Raw genomic sequence first — 20280 nt, forward strand, 5'->3', positions numbered from 1 at the left:
ACTCTCTCTCCCTACCCTCATCACCTATCTGTGCATGTCTGTCAATCTCAAATACCACACATGCAAACACACTACCTGGAGCACAATACTACTATCAGAAAATGATTCTAACACTTTTAAAACACAAAATATGATCTATTATAAGTTAACCAAGACTTCTCATGTGATAAACAACATTTAAAACAATCATAATAACAAGCGAAACACATGTGTAGTATTATCCTGACAACCAGTCACAGATTATGAACTGACCTCGTTGAATCTCTTGCTGACTAGCAAAACATGAGGTGCTCGGTGACATTTGTCCGGCTTCATCCAAGCCTGGCACAACAATTCTCTGAAAAAACAACAATATAATTGTTTTTAAGATGGTACTCGGTTAATTCCATTGTACATTTTCCAACTAACACAGGACACAATATTTTATGAGATATTTTAAAATCATGAGAACCACCAATCAGTTACGTGGTGAACAATTACATTCTAAAATTAAAAGTACCATATATCAATAATGAAAGTGAAAATCAGTTTATGTTTTTAAATACATTTGAACCATCAATGTGGCACAGAATTGTGCATGTAGTTCAAGTGTTTTAGGAATAGGTAGGCCTAACTCATCGGTCATGAGAACTATATTCATGTTACCTAAGTAAAACACGTGAAATGACTTCCGGTTACCTAAGACTGAAATATTGTCCCCTGTAAGACAGTTTTGTTAATGACTGAAATCACATATTAAATGTATTTTATTGTGTAGAATATCAGTGTCTGTATTTTCTGGTTATCCTAATGTTTGTAGAAGCTAAAACTTTATTTTATTTCCTAAAATAATTTTATTTGTAGAAATAAAACTATTGGGAGGTAAGATCTATTTTCTACAATAACAAACATTAAGACTGCGAAAAACATAGACACTAATATTTAAAGAAGAAGATACATGTATATTTAATTTGAAATTTCAATTTTTAAAAAGGTTCTGTTCTGTTAGTCCAACATATTTTACATCAGCAAACTCAGAACAGTCTATAAAAAAAAATCAAAGGTTAAATATATGATCTTTTTTAACAATTGATCAATAAAAGTCTGAAAAATTTAATTCTATTAATATAATACAGCTGTGACTTACTCGCTACGTATTCCCATGAAAATCTGGTGATCCAAATACGTCAACTGTTCTGCGATATCCATCGCTGCAAGAGTGTCAAATGTATCTTTGGAAGGATGCTGCGAAACAAGAATGTACTATTAACACATGATGGGCAGGAGCTAGCTTATCTCATTCATTTCAACTTATTTGCATGCTTATATCCAATTAAGGTTCAAGCACACTGTCCTGGGTGCATACCTCAGTTATTTGGGCTGTCTGTCCAGGACAGTGGGTTAGTGGTTAGTGAGAGAGAAAAGGGTGAAGTGGTCTTACACCTACCCATTGAGTCGTTAAAACTCGCTCTGGATGGGAGCCGGTCTCGGGCTGCGAACCCTGTACCTACCAGCCTTATGTCCGATGGCTTAACCATGACACCACCGAGGCATGTGATATAGATGTAGCTTAAGTGCTAAAGATTAATGAATGATTGGCTGACTGAATTACTGACTGAATGAATCAATGAGTAAATGAAATGTTTAATGGGGCAAGATGTTGCCCAGTGGAAAAGCATTCGCTTAAATAATATGACACTAGCAGATAATTACTCAAAATATATTGGCCCTTAATTAATTCTGTTGACTATATACAACAGATACAGCATATTGAATAAGCTAACAAAGTACGATTTGTATGAAGAGTCTGTTGCAATATATAACACTAGATACAGTTGCTTGAGTCAACATTAATTTCGTTTATTTAAACAAAACAACACTATAATTATCATTTCTTTATCATTTTATACACAAACATTATTTTCTAGGATTACTTGCTCTTCTTTATTTAGTTTTCTGCTACATACATGTAGTGTGGCTTGTAGTGTGGCATGTGACGTGTAGTGTGGCTTGTAGTGTGGCATGTGACGTGTAGTGTGGCATGTGGCATGTGATGTGTAGTGTGGCTTGTAGTGTGGTGTGTGGCTTGTAGTGTGGTGTGTGACGTGTAGTGTGGCGTGTGACGTGTAGTGTGGCTTGTAGTGTGACGTGTAGTGTGGCTTGTAGTGTGGCATGTAGTGTGACGTGTAGTGTGGCTTGTAGTGTGACGTGTAGTGTGGCGTGTGCCGTGTAGTGTGGCTTGTAGTGTGACGTGTAGTGTGGCGTGTGATGTGTAGTGTGGCTTGTAGTGTGGCGTGTAGTGTGGCATGTAGTGTGGCGTGTAGTGTGACGTGTAGTGTGGCTTGTAGTGTGGCATGTAGTGTGATGTGTAGTGTGGCGTGTGATGTGTAGTGTGGCGTGTGATGTGTAGTGTGGCTTGTAGTGTGGCGTGTGACGTGTAGTGTGGCTTGTAGTGTGGCGTGTAGTGTGGCGTGTAGTGTGGCGTGTGACGTGCAGTGTGGCGTGTGATGTGTAGTGTGGCTTGTAATGTGGCGTGTGACGTGTAGTGTGGCTTGTAATGTGGCGTGTGACGTGTAGTGTGGCTTGTAGTGTGACGTGTAGTGTGGTGTGACGTGTAGTGTGGCGTGTGATGTGTAGTGTGGCTTGTAATGTGGCGTGTGACGTGTAGTGTGGCTTGTAGTGTGGCGTGTGGCTTGTAGTGTGGCGTGTGACGTGTAGTGTGGCTTGTAATGTGGCGTGTGACATGTAGTGTGGCGTGTGACGTGCAGTGTGGTGTGTAGTGTGGCGTGTGACGTGTAGTGTGGCTTGTAGTGTGACGTGTAGTGTGGCGTGTAGTGTGGCGTGTGACGTGTAGTGTGGTGTGTGACGTGTAGTGTGGCATGTGACGTGTAGTGTGGCCTGTAGTGTGATGTGTAGTGTGGCGTGTGATGTGTAGTGTGGCGTGTGATGTGTAGTGTGGCTTGTAGTGTGGCATGTAGTGTGGCGTGTGATGTGTAGTGTGGCGTGTGATGTGTAGTGTGGCGTGTGATGTGTAGTGTGGCGTGTGATGTGTAGTGTGGCATGTAGTGTGGCGTGTGACGTGTAGTGTGGCGTGTGAAGTGTAGTGTGGCGTGTGATGTGTAGTGTGGCTTGTAGTGTGATGTGTAGTGTGGCTTGTAGTGTGATGTGTAGTGTGGTGTGTAGTGTGGCGTGTGATGTGTAGTGTGGCGTGTGATGTGTAGTGTGGCTTGTAGTGTGACGTGTAGTGTAGTGTGGCGTGTGATGTGTAGTGTCGCTTGTAGTGTGGCGTGTGACGTGTAGTGTGGCGTGTGACGTGTAGTGTGGCGTGTAGTGTGGCTTGTAGTGTGACGTGTAGTGTGGTGTGTGATGTATAGTGTGGCTTGTAGTGTGGCTTGTAGTGTGGCGTGTTACGTTAGTGTGATGTGTAGTGTGGCGTGTGATGTGTAGTGTGGCTTGTAGTGTGACGTGTAGTGTGGCGTGTGATGTGTAGTGTGGCGTGTGATGTGTAGTGTGACTTGTAGTGTGATGTGTAGTGTGGCTTGTAGTGTGATGTGTAGTGTGGCGTGTGATGTGTAGTGTGGCTTGTAGTGTGACGTGTAGTGTGGCTTGTAGTGTGACGTGTAGTGTGGCGTGTGATGTGTAGTGTGGCGTGTAGTGTGGCTTGTAGTGTGGCGTGTAGTGTGGCTTGTATTGTGACGTGTAGTGTGGTGTGTAGTGTGATGTGTAGTGTGGCGTGTGACGTGTAGTGTGGCGTGTAGTGTGGCTTGTAGTGTGACGTGTAGTGTGGTGTGGCGTGTGACGTGTAGTGTGGCTTGTAGTGTGGCGTGTGACGTGTAGTGTGGCTTGTAGTGTGGAGTGTGATGTGTAGTGTGGCGTGTAGTGTGGCGTGTGACGTGTAGTGTAGTGTGTGACGTGTAGTGTGATGTGTAGTGTGGCGTGTGACGTGTAGTGTGGCTTGTAGTGTGACGTGTAGTGTGGCATGTGATGTGTAGTGTGGCTTGTAGTGTGGCGTGTGATGTGAAGTGTGGCTTGTAGTGCGGCGTGTGACGTGTAGTGTGGCTTGTAGTGTGGCATGTGATGTGTAGTGTGGCATGTGACGTGTAGTGTGGCATGTGATGTGTGATGTGTAGTGTGGCGTGTGACGTGTAGTGTGGCATGTGACGTGTAGTGTGACTTGTAGTGTGGCGTGTGATGTGTAGTGTGGCGTGTAGTGTGACTTGTAGTGTGGCATGTGATGTGTAGTGTGACGTGTAGTGTGGCGTGTGACGTGTAGTTTGGCGTGTGACGTGTGGCGTGTGACGTGTAGTGTGGTGTGTGGTGTGGCGTGTAGTGTGGCGTGTGATGTGTGACGTGTAGTGTGGCGTGTGACGTGTAGTGTGGCATGTGACGTGTAGTGTGGCATGTGACGTGTATTGTGGCGTGTAGTGTGGCGTGTGGCGTGGTGTGTGGCATGGCGTGTGACGTACAGTGTGATGTGTAGTGTGGTGTGTGACGTGTAGTGTGACGTGTAGTGTGGCGTGTGACGTGTAGTGTGGTGTGTGACATGTAGTGTGGTGTGTGACTTGTAGTGTAGTGTGGCGTGTGACGTGTAGTGTGGCGTGTGACGTGTAGTGTGGCGTGTGACGTGTAGTGTGGTGTGTGACGTGTAGTGGCGTGTGACGTGTAGTGTGAAGTGTAGTGTGGTGTGTGACGTGTAGTGTGGCGTGTGACGTGTAGTGTGGCGTGTAGTGTGATGTGTAGTGTGACGTGTAGTGTGGCGTGTGACGTGTAGTGTGGCGTATGACGTGTAGTGTGGCGTGTGACATGTAGTGTGGTGTGTGACGTGTAGTGTGATGTGTAGTGTGGCGTGTGACATGTAGTGTGGTGTGTAGTGTGGCGCGTGTGACGTGTAGTGTAGTGTGGCGTGTGACGTGTAGTGTGGCGTGTGATGTGTAGTGTGGCATGTGACGTGTAGTGTGGCGTGTAGTGTGAGGTGTGACGTGTAGTGTGACGTGTAGTGTGACTTGTAGTGTGGCGTGTGATGTGTAGTGTGACGTGTAGTGTGGCGTGTGACGTGTAGTTTGGCGTGTGACGTGTAGTGTGGTGTGTGACGTGTAGTGTGGTGTGTGGTGTGGCGTGTAGTGTGGCGTGTGATGTGTGACGTGTAGTGTGGCGTGTGACGTGTAGTGTGGCATGTGACGTGTAGTGTGGCATGTGACGTGTATTGTGGCGTGTAGTGTGGCGTGTGGCGTGGTGTGTGACGTGTAATGTGACGTGTAGTATGGCATGTGACGTGTAGTGTGATGTGTAGTGTGGCGTGTAGTGTGACGTGTAGTGTGGCGTGTGGCATGTAGTGTGGCGTGTGACGTGTAGTGTGGCGTGACATGTAGTGTGGCGTGTGACGTGTAGTGTGGCGTGTGACGTGTAGTGTGGCATGTAGTGTGGCATGTGGTGTGTGGCATGTAGTGTGGCGTGTAGTGTGGCGTGTGACGTGTAGTGTGGCGTGTGACGTGTAGTGTGGCGTGTGACATGTAGTGTGGCGTGTGACGTGTAGTGTGGCGTGTAGTGTGGCGTGTGACGTGTAGTGTGGCGTGTGACATGTAGTGTGGCGTGTGACGTGTAGTGTGGCGTGTGACGTGTAGTGTGGCGTGTGACGTGTAGTGTGACGTGTAGTGTGGCGTGTGACGTGTAGTGTGGCATGTGACATGTAGTGTGGCGTGTAGTGTGGCGTGTGACGTGTAGTGTGGCGTGTAGTGTAGTTTTTGTATGAGGGTTTTCTTTAAAAGCGCAGACCTAGTTTCAACATGTGAAAATGGACTCTGCAAACTTACGACATGCACAGTTATAACAGAGAGAAGATAAAGTCTGTGATGTTTAAACAGGGAAATACCGTCTAAAAATAACTAGACAAACGTGCGTTTTTAGAATTATGAACAATGCATTTTGAGGTATGGCAAAAACCTGGATGACCAGAACCACTTCAGATGTATGGAAATTAATATTCTAAGTAATAAAAAATAAGTACTTCTAATTTAAACATTAAAAACAGCTTTAATAGTGCTGTAGTGTTTAAAAACTAGGGTCTGTCACGTTAATATCGATAATTTTTTGCACTCTTCCCTAGGAGTGTGTATACCATTGGTGGGATGAGCAGTCTGTCAAGGTCGACGATGTTCAGGTCGGAGGTATCCTTGGTGATGGTGCGGAGGATGGAGGCCGCCGCCTTGTGCTCCGCGGGAAGCAGGTTCGTGTTGCACACCATCTCCTCCAGCAGGTCAATCACTGCACACTTCAGGTCAGGGTCAGACTCAAAGTCCTGCACGGGGAAAATACAAAATATTAACACTAGAAAGAGAGAAACTAAAACCATTAAAAAAGAGATGAAATGAATGACATAGGTGTTGGAAGTGGCGGGAGGGGTTGGTTAAGGTTACAGCCCCAGTTGAAAATTGAATATATTACCACCCCCAACTCCACAATTTGCTGGCATCTTCTGAAGAGAAAGAGAAAATAAAACCCCATTTATATTAAAGAGATTAATCATAAATGTCATAGGCATTGGAAGTGTAAGTGGGGGGTGGGGAGCAGGGGCAGAGGGCATGGCCCAACTCTCTGAAGATTATCTGGCTGTTTACGTGGTACCCCAGTTGAAAAATGAATATATTACTCTTATATCCCCCACCCTCAGTTGCTGACATTTTCTGAAGAGATAGAGAAAACAAAACCCCATTATGTTTGAAGAAATGAATGTCATAAGTGTTGGAAGTGCGGGAAGAATAGGTGGGAACTGTCCCCAACTATGAAGATTGTTTTCAGTCCACGTTGAAAGCTGGATATATCACTCTCCCTACCCCCAGCTGCAGGCATCTTCTGATGCCTATGGATGTCAAATGAAACTTCAGCATGCAGAAGGTGATGGAATTGTTAAATAAGTGTTCTTTCTTTCCCATTTGAAAAGCTTTACTGTAACAGTAATCAGGCCTGTGTGGGAATGATGAGGGTGCATAGAGGTTTTAGTGTCATTTTCCAACTATTTTTCAGGTTATTTTTGTTGATACACATGTATGCAGTTAAACATTACAGACCCTGACGTTGTGTGTCTTATAACTTTATTTTGACTCCTACTCCCACACCTAGCGAGAATTTCTGCCAAAAGATAAAAATACATACCCTAAAACAAGCTAGCTCTGGGTTAGTTACAGTGTTGTATCAGAAACTACATTATCGTATCTACATGTAGCTCTGGGTCAGCTAAACATTTTGCCAAAATATGTATTAAACTTAAAAATATGTATTCAACTTAAAAATATGTATTAAACTTAAAAATATGTATTAAACTTAAAAAATTGCAGAAACCCAGTTATTTTACAACAAAATATCAATTATTACATGCCATTATTTCGCCAAATTAAAATATAATTTGACAATTGTTTTTGAAATGCGCAACTGGTGAATGCTAGAGCAAGCCATGCTTAAAGTCTTGGAAATTAATGGATATATATTTTTAATTTTTAGAAAGATGATGCTGTTTAAAATTTGTCTAAGTACATGAAATACAGTGTCCAATTTCAAAACATTCAAACCCCAAAACCACCTTGTAGAGGCACTTATGGTCTGTTTTATTTTTATTGGATACCGTATAATTATTTTCTGGCAGCAAGCATGGTGTGCCTCAAATATGCTATAAATTAAGCTGTATTAGACAGCCTCCCATGAAAGCAGTCACTTTTCAACATTCACATGATTTTGTGAAGTGTGTGTGTGGGGGGTGGGGGGGGGGGGGGGGGGGGTGGGGGGGGGGGGGGGGGGGGGGGGGGGGGGGTGGGGGTTGCAGTACATTTAATGTTTTGTAACAATCTAATAAAACAGCACTGCCTGCTCAGTGTTCACAATATGATGATACCTGTCTAAAACCTGTCTAAAGAGAATATAGACATCTATACACAACAGTGCATGCAACAAAGGAGAGAAATGTGCCATTCAGAGTTTTGAAATCACAAGAAATATATATTTAAAAACAAAACAATATTACTGTTACAAGATTAATATCAAAATATATATATAGCACTATTTGTAGATACAAAGGATTGTATGTATATATATATATATATAGCACTATTTGTAGATACAAAGGATTGTATGTATATATATATATATATATATATATATATATATATATATATATATATCACTATTTGTAGATACAAAGGATTGTATGTATATATATATATAGCACTATTTGTAGATACAAAGGATTGTATGTATATATATATATATATAGCACTATTTGTAGATACAAAGGATTGTATGTATATATATATATATATATATATATATATATATATATATATATATATAGCACTATTTGTAGATACAAAGGATTGTATGTATATATATATATATAGCACTATTTGTAGCTACAAAGGATTGTATGTATATATATATATAGCACTATTTGTAGATACAAAGGATTGTATGTATATATATATATATAGCACTATTTGTAGATACAAAGGATTGTATGTATATATATATATATATATAGCACTATTTGTAGCTACAAAGGATTGTATGTATATATATATATATAGCACTATTTGTAGCTACAAAGGATTGTATGTATATATATATATATAGCACTATTTGTAGATACAAAGGATTGTATGTATATATATATATATAGCACTATTTGTAGCTACAAAGGATTGTATGTATATATATATATAGCACTATTTGTAGCTACAAAGGATTGTATGTATATATATATATAGCACTATTTGTAGCTACAAAGGATTGTATGTATATATATATATATAGCACTATTTGTAGCTACAAAGGATTGTATGTATATATATATATAGCACTATTTGTAGATACAAAGGATTGTATGTATATATATATATATATATATAGCACTATTTGTAGCTACAAAGGATTGTATGTATATATATATATAGCACTATTTGTAGCTACAAAGGATTGTATGTATATATATATATAGCACTATTTGTAGCTACAAAGGATTGTATGTATATATATATATATAGCACTATTTGTAGCTACAAAGGATTGTATGTATATATATATATAGCACTATTTGTAGCTACAAAGGATTGTATGTATATATATATATAGCACTATTTGTAGATACAAAGGATTGTATGTATATATATATATAGCACTATTTGTAGATACAAAGGATTGTATGTATATATATATATATATATAGCACTATTTGTAGCTACAAAGGATTGTATGTATATATATATATAGCACTATTTGTAGCTACAAAGGATTGTATGTATATATATATATAGCACTATTTGTAGCTACAAAGGATTGTATGTATATATATATATAGCACTATTTGTAGATACAAAGGATTGTATGTATATATATATATAGCACTATTTGTAGCTACAAAGGATTGTATGTATATATATATATAGCACTATTTGTAGATACAAAGGATTGTATGTATATATATATATATATATAGCACTATTTGTAGCTACAAAGGATTGTATGTATATATATATATAGCACTATTTGTAGCTACAAAGGATTGTATGTATATATATATATAGCACTATTTGTAGCTACAAAGGATTGTATGTATATATATATATAGCACTATTTGTAGCTACAAAGGATTGTATGTATATATATATATAGCACTATTTGTAGATACAAAGGATTGTATGTATATATATATATAGCACTATTTGTAGATACAAAGGATTGTATGTATATATATATATATATATAGCACTATTTGTAGCTACAAAGGATTGTATGTATATATATATATAGCACTATTTGTAGCTACAAAGGATTGTATGTATATATATATATATAGCACTATTTGTAGCTACAAAGGATTGTATGTATATATATATATAGCACTATTTGTAGATACAAAGGATTGTATGTATATATATATATATATATAGCACTATTTGTAGCTACAAAGGATTGTATGTATATATATATATATAGCACTATTTGTAGCTACAAAGGATTGTATGTATATATATATATAGCACTATTTGTAGATACAAAGGATTGTATGTATATATATATATAGCACTATTTGTAGCTACAAAGGATTGTATGTATATATATATATATAGCACTATTTGTAGCTACAAAGGATTGTATGTATATATATATATAGCACTATTTGTAGCTACAAAGGATTGTATATATATATATATATAGCACTATTTGTAGATACAAAGGATTGTATGTATATATATATATAGCACTATTTGTAGCTACAAAGGATTGTATGTATATATATATATATATAGCACTATTTGTAGCTACAAAGGATTGTATGTATATATATATATAGCACTATTTGTAGATACAAAGGATTGTATGTATATATATATATATATATAGCACTATTTGTAGCTACAAAGGATTGTATGTATATATATATATATAGCACTATTTGTAGATACAAAGGATTGTATGTATATATATATATAGCACTATTTGTAGATACAAAGGATTGTATGTATATATATATATATATATATAGCACTATTTGTAGCTACAAAGGATTGTATGTATATATATATATATATAGCACTATTTGTAGATACAAAGGATTGTATGTATATATATATATAGCACTATTTGTAGCTACAAAGGATTGTATGTATATATATATATAGCACTATTTGTAGCTACAAAGGATTGTATGTATATATATATATAGCACTATTTGTAGATACAAAGGATTGTATGTATATATATATATATAGCACTATTTGTAGCTACAAAGGATTGTATGTATATATATATATAGCACTATTTGTAGATACAAAGGATTGTATGTATATATATATATATATATAGCACTATTTGTAGCTACAAAGGATTGTATGTATATATATATATATATAGCACTATTTGTAGCTACAAAGGATTGTATGTATATATATATATAGCACTATTTGTAGATACAAAGGATTGTATGTATATATATATATAGCACTATTTGTAGCTACAAAGGATTGTATGTATATATATATATATAGCACTATTTGTAGCTACAAAGGATTGTATGTATATATATATATAGCACTATTTGTAGCTACAAAGGATTGTATGTATATATATATATAGCACTATTTGTAGATACAAAGGATTGTATGTATATATATATATAGCACTATTTGTAGCTACAAAGGATTGTATGTATATATATATATATATAGCACTATTTGTAGCTACAAAGGATTGTATGTATATATATATATAGCACTATTTGTAGATACAAAGGATTGTATGTATATATATATATATATATAGCACTATTTGTAGCTACAAAGGATTGTATGTATATATATATATATATAGCACTATTTGTAGATACAAAGGATTGTATGTATATATATATATAGCACTATTTGTAGATACAAAGGATTGTATGTATATATATATATATATATATAGCACTATTTGTAGCTACAAAGGATTGTATGTATATATATATATATATATATAGCACTATTTGTAGATACAAAGGATTGTATGTATATATATATATAGCACTATTTGTAGCTACAAAGGATTGTATGTATATATATATATAGCACTATTTGTAGCTACAAAGGATTGTATGTATATATATATATAGCACTATTTGTAGATACAAAGGATTGTATGTATATATATATATATATTTGCATATACAGTGAAACCCCTCTAAACCAGACACCCTCGGGACCAAGTAAATTGTCCAGTTTTAAGAGGTATCCGGTTTAGGGTGTATACTACCAAATCCAATCCCACAGACAACAATAATAACATATGTGGCTAAAACTCCTACCTACAGCGTATCAATCGACATAAACGCCACGGATATAAATACTACCACCCCTCACCCTTAAAGTGAATCAGAAAAAATTGAGGGTCAAGCTGCTCATTTCTGAGATAACAGGTAGTGTCTATGACTACCCTAGTTCGCACAAAATTCAAGTACTTTTTTTTACAGGTACCCCATACATGTTTCAAGCACAAGGCTACTTGACACAGTGGTACTATAGATGAAATAAAATTTCATACATGTTTTGCCCAGATGAAACTATTTTTTTTTACAACCAACACACTCACATTTATAACCAATCACAGGACTTGTGGTGTTCACTTCTCTATCAAAAGTTTTGTGCACCTTGAACTTTGACCCAGCCGGAAGTTATTTGGTTTAGTACTACCTTTAGAGAGGTTAAGTTCTGTACTGATTTTTATAAAAGGACCATGAAAAATGTCTGGTTTTGTGGATATTCCAGTTTACACAGGGTCCAGTTTTAAGAGGTTTCACTGTATATATGAAAGGTCCACAGGAATAACCTGTGATGTCATATGTTTAGTAATGTGATATTTTTTAATTTTAAAATTGACAATTCTGCAATCATGAAATATTTATACCAAAGCATGGATGATTTACTAATAATGCTTAATGGCCTACCATAATTATACATTTTTATTTTGTCATTGTGACCATGAAAAATGTAGCGGGTTTCCTCTCTATGACTGTATCAAAATGACTATGTTTGACATCCAATAGCTGATGATTAATAAATCAATGTGCTCTAGTGGTGTCATTAAACAAAACAAACACATTGTGACCTTGACATACATAACCTTTATAATACTGACTACAGTATCTACATGGACATCACAGGTTATTCCCATGGACCCTTCAAATATATTCAGGGTATTTTTATTTATTTTTATTTTTTTACCAAACTTGTAAAATCCACAAGATACCAGTTTGAGACAAACATGGCCAAATTTAGGAAACCTGTTTTTCTCTTACATGCATGTAACTGCATACATTTACAATACTTAAACATCTGCATTTAAGAAAAACAGGTATCATAAATATAGCCCACAGTGTTTTATATTTCAAGTAGGTCAATTTCAAGTAGGTCAATTATGGCATAACTGCACTTGTAACTCTACACAATATATCAAACAAGTAAAGTTGAAGTTAAATAATGTTTTGCTAAATGATACCACTGGAGCACATTGAATATTAATCACCAGCTATTGCACATTTAACATTTGATAATTGTCACAGTCTTCTGGAGACCCACTACACTTTTTCCATTAGCAGCAAGGGATTTCTTATACATGTACTTTCTCACAAACGGGGAGACAGGACAACACACATCACAGCCTTTGATACACCAATCATGGAGTATTAGTTGGCATGGGAAAAACATAATGGCGCAGAGATAAAAATTGGTGGTTGGGTAGTGAGATTGGCCAAAGGTTAGGATTTCAAACTGGTCTAAGATGGCATACCCTAATCAGAATGTATGCACAGAATTAGCCAAAATCATATCTTAAATGTTTTAATTGGAGAATATTGATAATTTTTAACAAAACCCCCCAGAAAACCTGGAAACACTGCACAGATGATTAAAAGCCTGGAATTATATATAAATGTGGAAGACTTTTATTGCTGGCCCACTGAACTGAATTAGCCAGCTTTTGCATATAGTCTGTCTAGCCTTCCGATGTTAGACAATTTCTAAATATACCTCATGTTTTACGACAATCACATTGGATCATTGTTTTAAAAATATTTAAACAAATTAATATTGTTACATTTTATGTCATTGCAAAATGTGGTCTACATTTTCCCACATATTATTAAATGAGTTTGTAGGTCAAATGTTTATGAATTATTCTAGAATAAATAAACCTCAAGTTACAAAATTAATGGGGTTTTTACTGTAATTAAGAAAAAGAATCAATAACCATTGTGAGGTGTAGATAATGTTTTTTTGTAAACCTCGGCCCTCACAAAAAAAACCATTCTGTCCCTTGGGTTAGAATTGCTGTATCTATATACACCGCACAATCATAACAAATTCTATTAATTTCACAAGTCCCGTATCTATATACACGTCACAATGGTAACTGATTCTACAAATTTCACGAGTCCTGTATCTATACACATATCACAATGGTAACTGATTCTACTAATTTCATGAGTCCCGTATCTATACACATATCACAATGGTAACTGATTCTACTAATTTCATGAATCCCGTATCTATATACACGTCACAATGGTAACTGATTCTACTAATTTCATGAATCCCGTATCTATATACACGTCACAATGGACATGATTCTACTAATTTCATGAATCCCGTATCTATACACACACCTCACAATGGTAACTGATTCTACTAATTTCATGAGTCCCGTATCTATAGACACGTCACAGTGGTAACTGATTCTACTAATTTCATGAGTCCCGTATCTATATACACGTCACAGTGGTAACTGATTCTACTAATTTCATGAGTCCTGTATCTATATACACGTCACAGTGGTAACTGATTCTACTAATTTCATGAGTTCCGTATCTATATACACGTCACAGTGGTAACTGATTCTACTAATTTCATGAGTCCCGTATCTATATACACGTCACAGTGGTAACTGATTCTACTAATTTCATGAGTTCCTTATCTATATACACTTCACAATGGTAACCGTTTCTACTAATTTCATGAATCCCGTATCTATATACACGTCACAATGGTAACTGATTCTACTAATTTCATGAATCCCGTATCTATATACACGTCACAATGGTAACTGATTCTACTAATTTCGTGAATCCCGTATCTATATACACGTCACAATGGTAACTGATTCTACTAATTTCATGAATCCCTTATCTATATACACGTCACAGTGGTAACTGATTCTACTAATTTCATGAATCCCGTATCTATATACACGTCACAATGGTAACCGATTCTACTAATTTCATGAATCCCTTATCTATATACATGTCACAGTGGTAACTGATTCTACTAATTTCATGAGTCCCATATCTATATACACGTCACAATGGTAACTGATTCTACTAATTTCATGAATCCCTTATCTATATACACGTCACAGTGGTAACTGATTCTACTAATTTCATGAGTCCCATATCTATATACACGTCACAATGGTAACTGATTCTACTAATTTCATGAATCCCTTATCTATATACACGTCACAATGGTAACCGATTCTACTAATTTTATGAGTCTGCTGAGGAGGTTCAGTCCTATGACCCAAGAACCTCAGGTGAATACTTTAACGACTTATTCGTTCCAGTCAGTGCACCACAACCAGTATATCAAAGGACGTGGTATTTGCTATCCTGTATGTGGGATGATACATATAAAATATCTACTAATAGAAAAATGTAGCGGATTTCCTCTCTAAGACTATATATCAAAATTACCAAATGTTTCATATCCAATAGCTGATGATTAATAAATCAATGTGCTTTAGTGGTGTTGTTACACAAAACAACCTTTAATCTTTTCAGCTGACTCGGCTAAATCCCATCCTTATCACAAGTAATGTTCAAACAAATACTACAGAAATGGCCATACACTTTTAAAACAAAGCAATAACAAAAATATTCCACATGCCAACATTTTTAATGACTGTTTTAATGGGGACAGGTGTACCAAAACCCCCCAAACAAAACCAAAAACAAACAGATGGTTTGTATATGCTTGCAAAAAAGTTACTATTTGTGAATGACCCTTAAGTATAGATAAACAATCATTCTGAGAATACTGCTAAAGCAATACACATGCCTTACCTGGCCCAACAACTGTTGAAATATCCTAAGTTCAAGTGTCATAACTCTGTCAAACGAATAAATTTCATTTTTGATAGTTATGGCTCTTGCATAAAAAAATATTCCTTTGAAAGTTAAACTTGATCTAGCCATAACTCTGTTAAAACCTTGAGCTGTAAATGTATATGATAAAGCTATATGCAACATTGCAGCTCATTATCATGGGGCATTGCGAAAATAATGTGGAACAGACAGACAGACACAAGGACGAAAAGGAAACCTATAATCTCTTCCAGTTGGAATGGCAAGGGACTAATAAATATCTGTATAAAACACAACCAACCATTGAAAATAAAAGTTATACTATAATACATACCCACACACATATATATCAAATGTATTGTTCACTATGTGTATAAAACAAATACATGTATACATGTTTTTTTGCTACTCCCTTCTCATCCTAAAAGCAAACATTAAACAAATGTTGTTGCAAGGAATATTTTTACAAACATTGTTTTTAGCTTTAAATACATTTGTACACTTATGAAAATATTTATAATAATGATTTAAAATAATGATGAAGCTTCCTGAGATATGTTAAAGCAAAGCAAGCCAATATTGTATAGGCAGTAGTTACTTTGTATTGTGTTGATAGCAGTTAGTTATGTATTGTATTAGTAGTATTTAATTATGCATTGTATTGATGGCACCAAAGTGACACAAGTGACTGACAAGACCAACTTACACCAAAGATTAATCACGACACCCAGGACTGAGAAGTAAGTGTGTTACACGGCACTAATAAACAAGTTGCTATCTTCATGTCTGTTCTTGGATTTTGTTTATGAAAATTGGATTGTTAAAAATATTATGGTGGCTTTAACGTCTCACTACTAACAACAACTGAGCAACCTGAGTCAATTTCAAAGGCTGGTCTCCATCTCTAATGCAGGCTTGAAATTAGTGTAGCAATAAATAGAGGATTCGAAAAATATTAACCAAAGTTTGTTTAAAGTTTGTCAAGAGCACATTGATATATTAATCATCAGCTATTGGATGTCAAATATTTGGTAATTTTGACATATAGTCTAAGAGGAAATCTGCTACATTTTTCCATTAGTAGCAAGGGTCTTTTATATGCACCATCCCAGACAGGATAGTACATACCACAGCCTTTGATATACCAGTTGTGTCTGGAACGAGAAATAACCAAATGGGCAAATTAACCAAGTCTATGTTAATTTGATACTGATTAACTAAACGAGGTTGATATTTTTTATATTAAAAACATGAGTAGTAAATTATATTTATCCGTCTAAAATAACATTTTAATTAGATATTTTGTAAATTGCTGTTCTAAAGTCACCTCCATCGGTAATATGATGTCATCACAAATGTAGATTGACATCACGCACGATAACTAAATATTGTGAAAACATTACACTCAGGTGTACAGGTCTTGTTGGCTTGTAAACAAATGACTCATTGATAGCTAAAAAATATTAATTGGGTTAATAATGGTAAATACCAAATGGTTTTATGACATAGATATTATTATATTATGGGTAAGTTAATGTATAAAACACTGTTACTGCACAATTCACTAATAAATATGGAATACACCCAAGACCCGGTGAAAATTCACAAGAAGTTGAAAACCACAAATAGAAACAATCACCCATTGATGGAATTCATAAAAAGAGGAAAGTAACTTAAAGAAGAAGAAATCACAAATAATAAATCACTGTATTTTTAGTGAACAAAATGCAAAAGAAAAAGAAAGAACCCATAAATAATAATTCACTGAGAAATAGCCCAATGGACCCACCAATGGGAATCGATCCCAGACCGATCGTGCATCAAGTGGGCACTTTACCACTGTGCTACGTCCGGCCCCTATTTAATCATATGAATACACGGAGTCAGCTGGTTAAATTTACATATTATTATAATTATTAGGGGCCTAGCTTCCATATACGCAGGTATGCAGTTGCAGTTACAAATATCTTTTTTAAAAATTAAAATATATGATGTAAATGCGTGTATGCTCATGTACTTGCTCGCCAAAACAGTCTGCATACCACCTGAAAATCCCAAGCTAGGCCCTGTTATTATCATCATTGTTGTTGTTATATTATTATCATTATTATTATTATTATTATTACAGCTGTTATAATAAACAATTTTACAGTTATAGTATTTTTATAAAAACATAACTACATGAAATATAATACATTATCATAAAATAGTTTCTTTATTGTTCAAAAATTGGTTTAAATGTAAAACAGCACAAAACATACCTTTAGCACACCTAAACATTATTACAATTTTCACACTCAGATAGATTCATGTATGTTTTCAAATACAAAATAGCTTTGACCAAAAACCAGACATGCATATGTAAAATACTCTAGATTTTATAGGGATTTTGGCAGCAATTTGCCAAAAATAAACTTTAACCTATAAAACAAAACTAATATAAAATAAAAAATAGAAATGAAATAAATATTGATACCCAGTGCCTTAAAAAAGAAACTTTTATCAGACACATGAGAAGTATGTGTCTCAAGTTGGAAAAATATAAAAATTAAAACAAAAATAAATATTATGTTGCATGGTTTTGTATGCACTATTTTTAAATGCAAAAATATTTTAAAAGTGACAAAATAGATTACACTGAATCACAAATAAAATGCACCATGAACATGAATAATTGAAGATACATGTACTTAGGCTGACATTACATTTTTCTAGATAAAATCTAAGGAATTTAAACAATCTGTAATACATGAAAATGGGTTTTATATTAAGTTAAGAAAAAATTAAATAATAATTAGACATCTGTGGAAATTATTTTAAATTTAAAGTTGTGTAACTTTATGGGCATATATTACTTGGTATTAAAAAGGAAAGAACAATTGAATAAATGAATGAATGAATGAATGAATGAATGGATGAATGAATAGATGGATGGATGAATGGATGGATGGATGGATAGATGGATGGATGGATGGATGGATGGATGGATGAATGTCTAATGGGAGTAAAAAAAAACCTATTCATTAATGTTTACGGGAAGTGTTTTTTAAACAATATTACTGATACATGAAACTTAGACAACAACCTCATGTTTTTTAATGAGTTAAAAAATCACTAAATCCTAGTTTCTATCACAAACTGTTTTCACCAAGTATTAATTTATCAAACAGTGTACAGTAAAGTACTCCTATAATGAACCGCAAGGAACCAGGAACATGGGTTCATTATAGCAGTAGTTTGCTGTACACATTTGCGGAAGGACACTATATACATTTTGCAGTTATCATTTAGGAAGTTGCCTATTTTTGATTTTTCAAATTTAAACACCATAAACACCAGGATTAGTGGGTTTTAATATTTAATTTATTAATAAAATATAGGGGGGAAAAACATGACTTTACAATCAATTCATTCTAACTGGTAGTTTGTTATAAGCATGTTCGTTCTAAAAGTACTTTACTGTACTTATATATATATATATATACTGACCCAATTCAGAACACCGGCCTCAGTGGCGTCGTGGCAGGCCATCGGTCTACAGGCTGGTAGGTACTGGGTTTGGATCCCAGTCGAGGCAAGGGATTTTTAATCCAGATACCGACTCCAAACCCTGAGTGAGTGCTCCGCAAGGCTCAATGGGTAGGTGTAAACCACTTGCACCGACCAGTGATCCATAACTGGTTCAACAAAGGCCATGGTTTGTGCTATCCTGCCTGTGGAAAGCGCAAATAAAAGATCCCTTGCTGCTAATCGGAAGAGTAGCCCATGTAGTGGCGACAGCGGGTTTCCTCTCAAAATCTGTGTGGTTCTTAACCATATATCTGACGCCATATAAACCGTAAATAAAATGTGTTGAGTGTGTCGTTAAATAAAACACTTCTTTCTTTCTTTCAATTCAGAACATTTAATTTGTATCCAATGTTTCAGCAACATCCCACTGCCCTCACCAGGGAAAATTCTCTCAACTTTTATTTGTCCATCTTAACATAGGAATGGCTTTAAGTAAAGATGAACATTGTATAGAGACTTGAGAGAATTAGGTTTCCCTCGGGTAATTAAAGTGATGAAGTGTTTAACTTTTCCAAATTTGGGATGTTTGTATATAGTAAAAACAATTAATAATCATTGTCTCTGTATTACATGTTTGTGGTGTGAAAATAATAACAAAACAAAAGAAAAAGAAAAGAATGGGTAATATATATATATATATATAATTGTATATGTATGCATTCAAGAGTTTAATTTTGCTTAATTTTTGTAATATTTCATTCTCTTTAAAGTAAAACTCTCCAGAAAAAAAAAAAGGAATAAAGGACACTATATACATTTTGCAAAGTTATAAATTAATTTAACTTTTACCAAATGATTTCTTTCTAAAATAAGTCTTTAATTAAAAACAAACAACTGCAGATTTTAAAACATTTTCAATGTCTTGAACTTAATTCAGTAACACTTCGGACCAGTAGTTTAATTCTAAAATCTATGTGATGCATTTTATCTGGGAGTCAGTCTACACAGGAGGAGGGGTTAGAGTGATCTCCCCTTGTGCAGGTGTCGCTCTTACCTGTTGAAAGTTACACGACCAGTGTCGCACAACATTAAGAACCCTCATAGTACCTGCTGGAACAAGGCAAAACAGGAACATGTTT

At 35.4% G+C, this 20280-nt stretch overlaps 1 protein-coding gene across 7 annotated transcripts in view; it reads right to left on the minus strand.

Moving 5' to 3' along the window:
* Positions 1-20280, minus strand: part of LOC121382770 (ras-specific guanine nucleotide-releasing factor 2-like) — a 321414-nt gene that overhangs the window by 7858 nt on the left and 293276 nt on the right. For 5 of the 7 annotated variants that reach the window (XM_041512366.1, XM_041512375.1, XM_041512410.1 and 2 more), the window contains 3 exons: positions 6095-6274; positions 1127-1224; positions 253-337 (listed from right to left, as the gene is read on the minus strand). In XM_041512366.1, the coding sequence (XP_041368300.1) occupies positions 253-337; positions 1127-1224; positions 6095-6274 (363 nt within the window). Of the gene's footprint in view, positions 1-252; positions 338-1126; positions 1225-6094; positions 6275-20195; positions 20252-20280 lie in introns of all 7 variants that reach the window. The other 2 variants (XM_041512391.1, XM_041512384.1) reach the window with 2 other exon arrangements.

This window comes from Gigantopelta aegis, chromosome 2 (genome assembly GCF_016097555.1).
Source record: "Gigantopelta aegis isolate Gae_Host chromosome 2, Gae_host_genome, whole genome shotgun sequence".
NCBI lineage: Eukaryota > Metazoa > Mollusca > Gastropoda > Neomphalida > Peltospiridae > Gigantopelta > Gigantopelta aegis.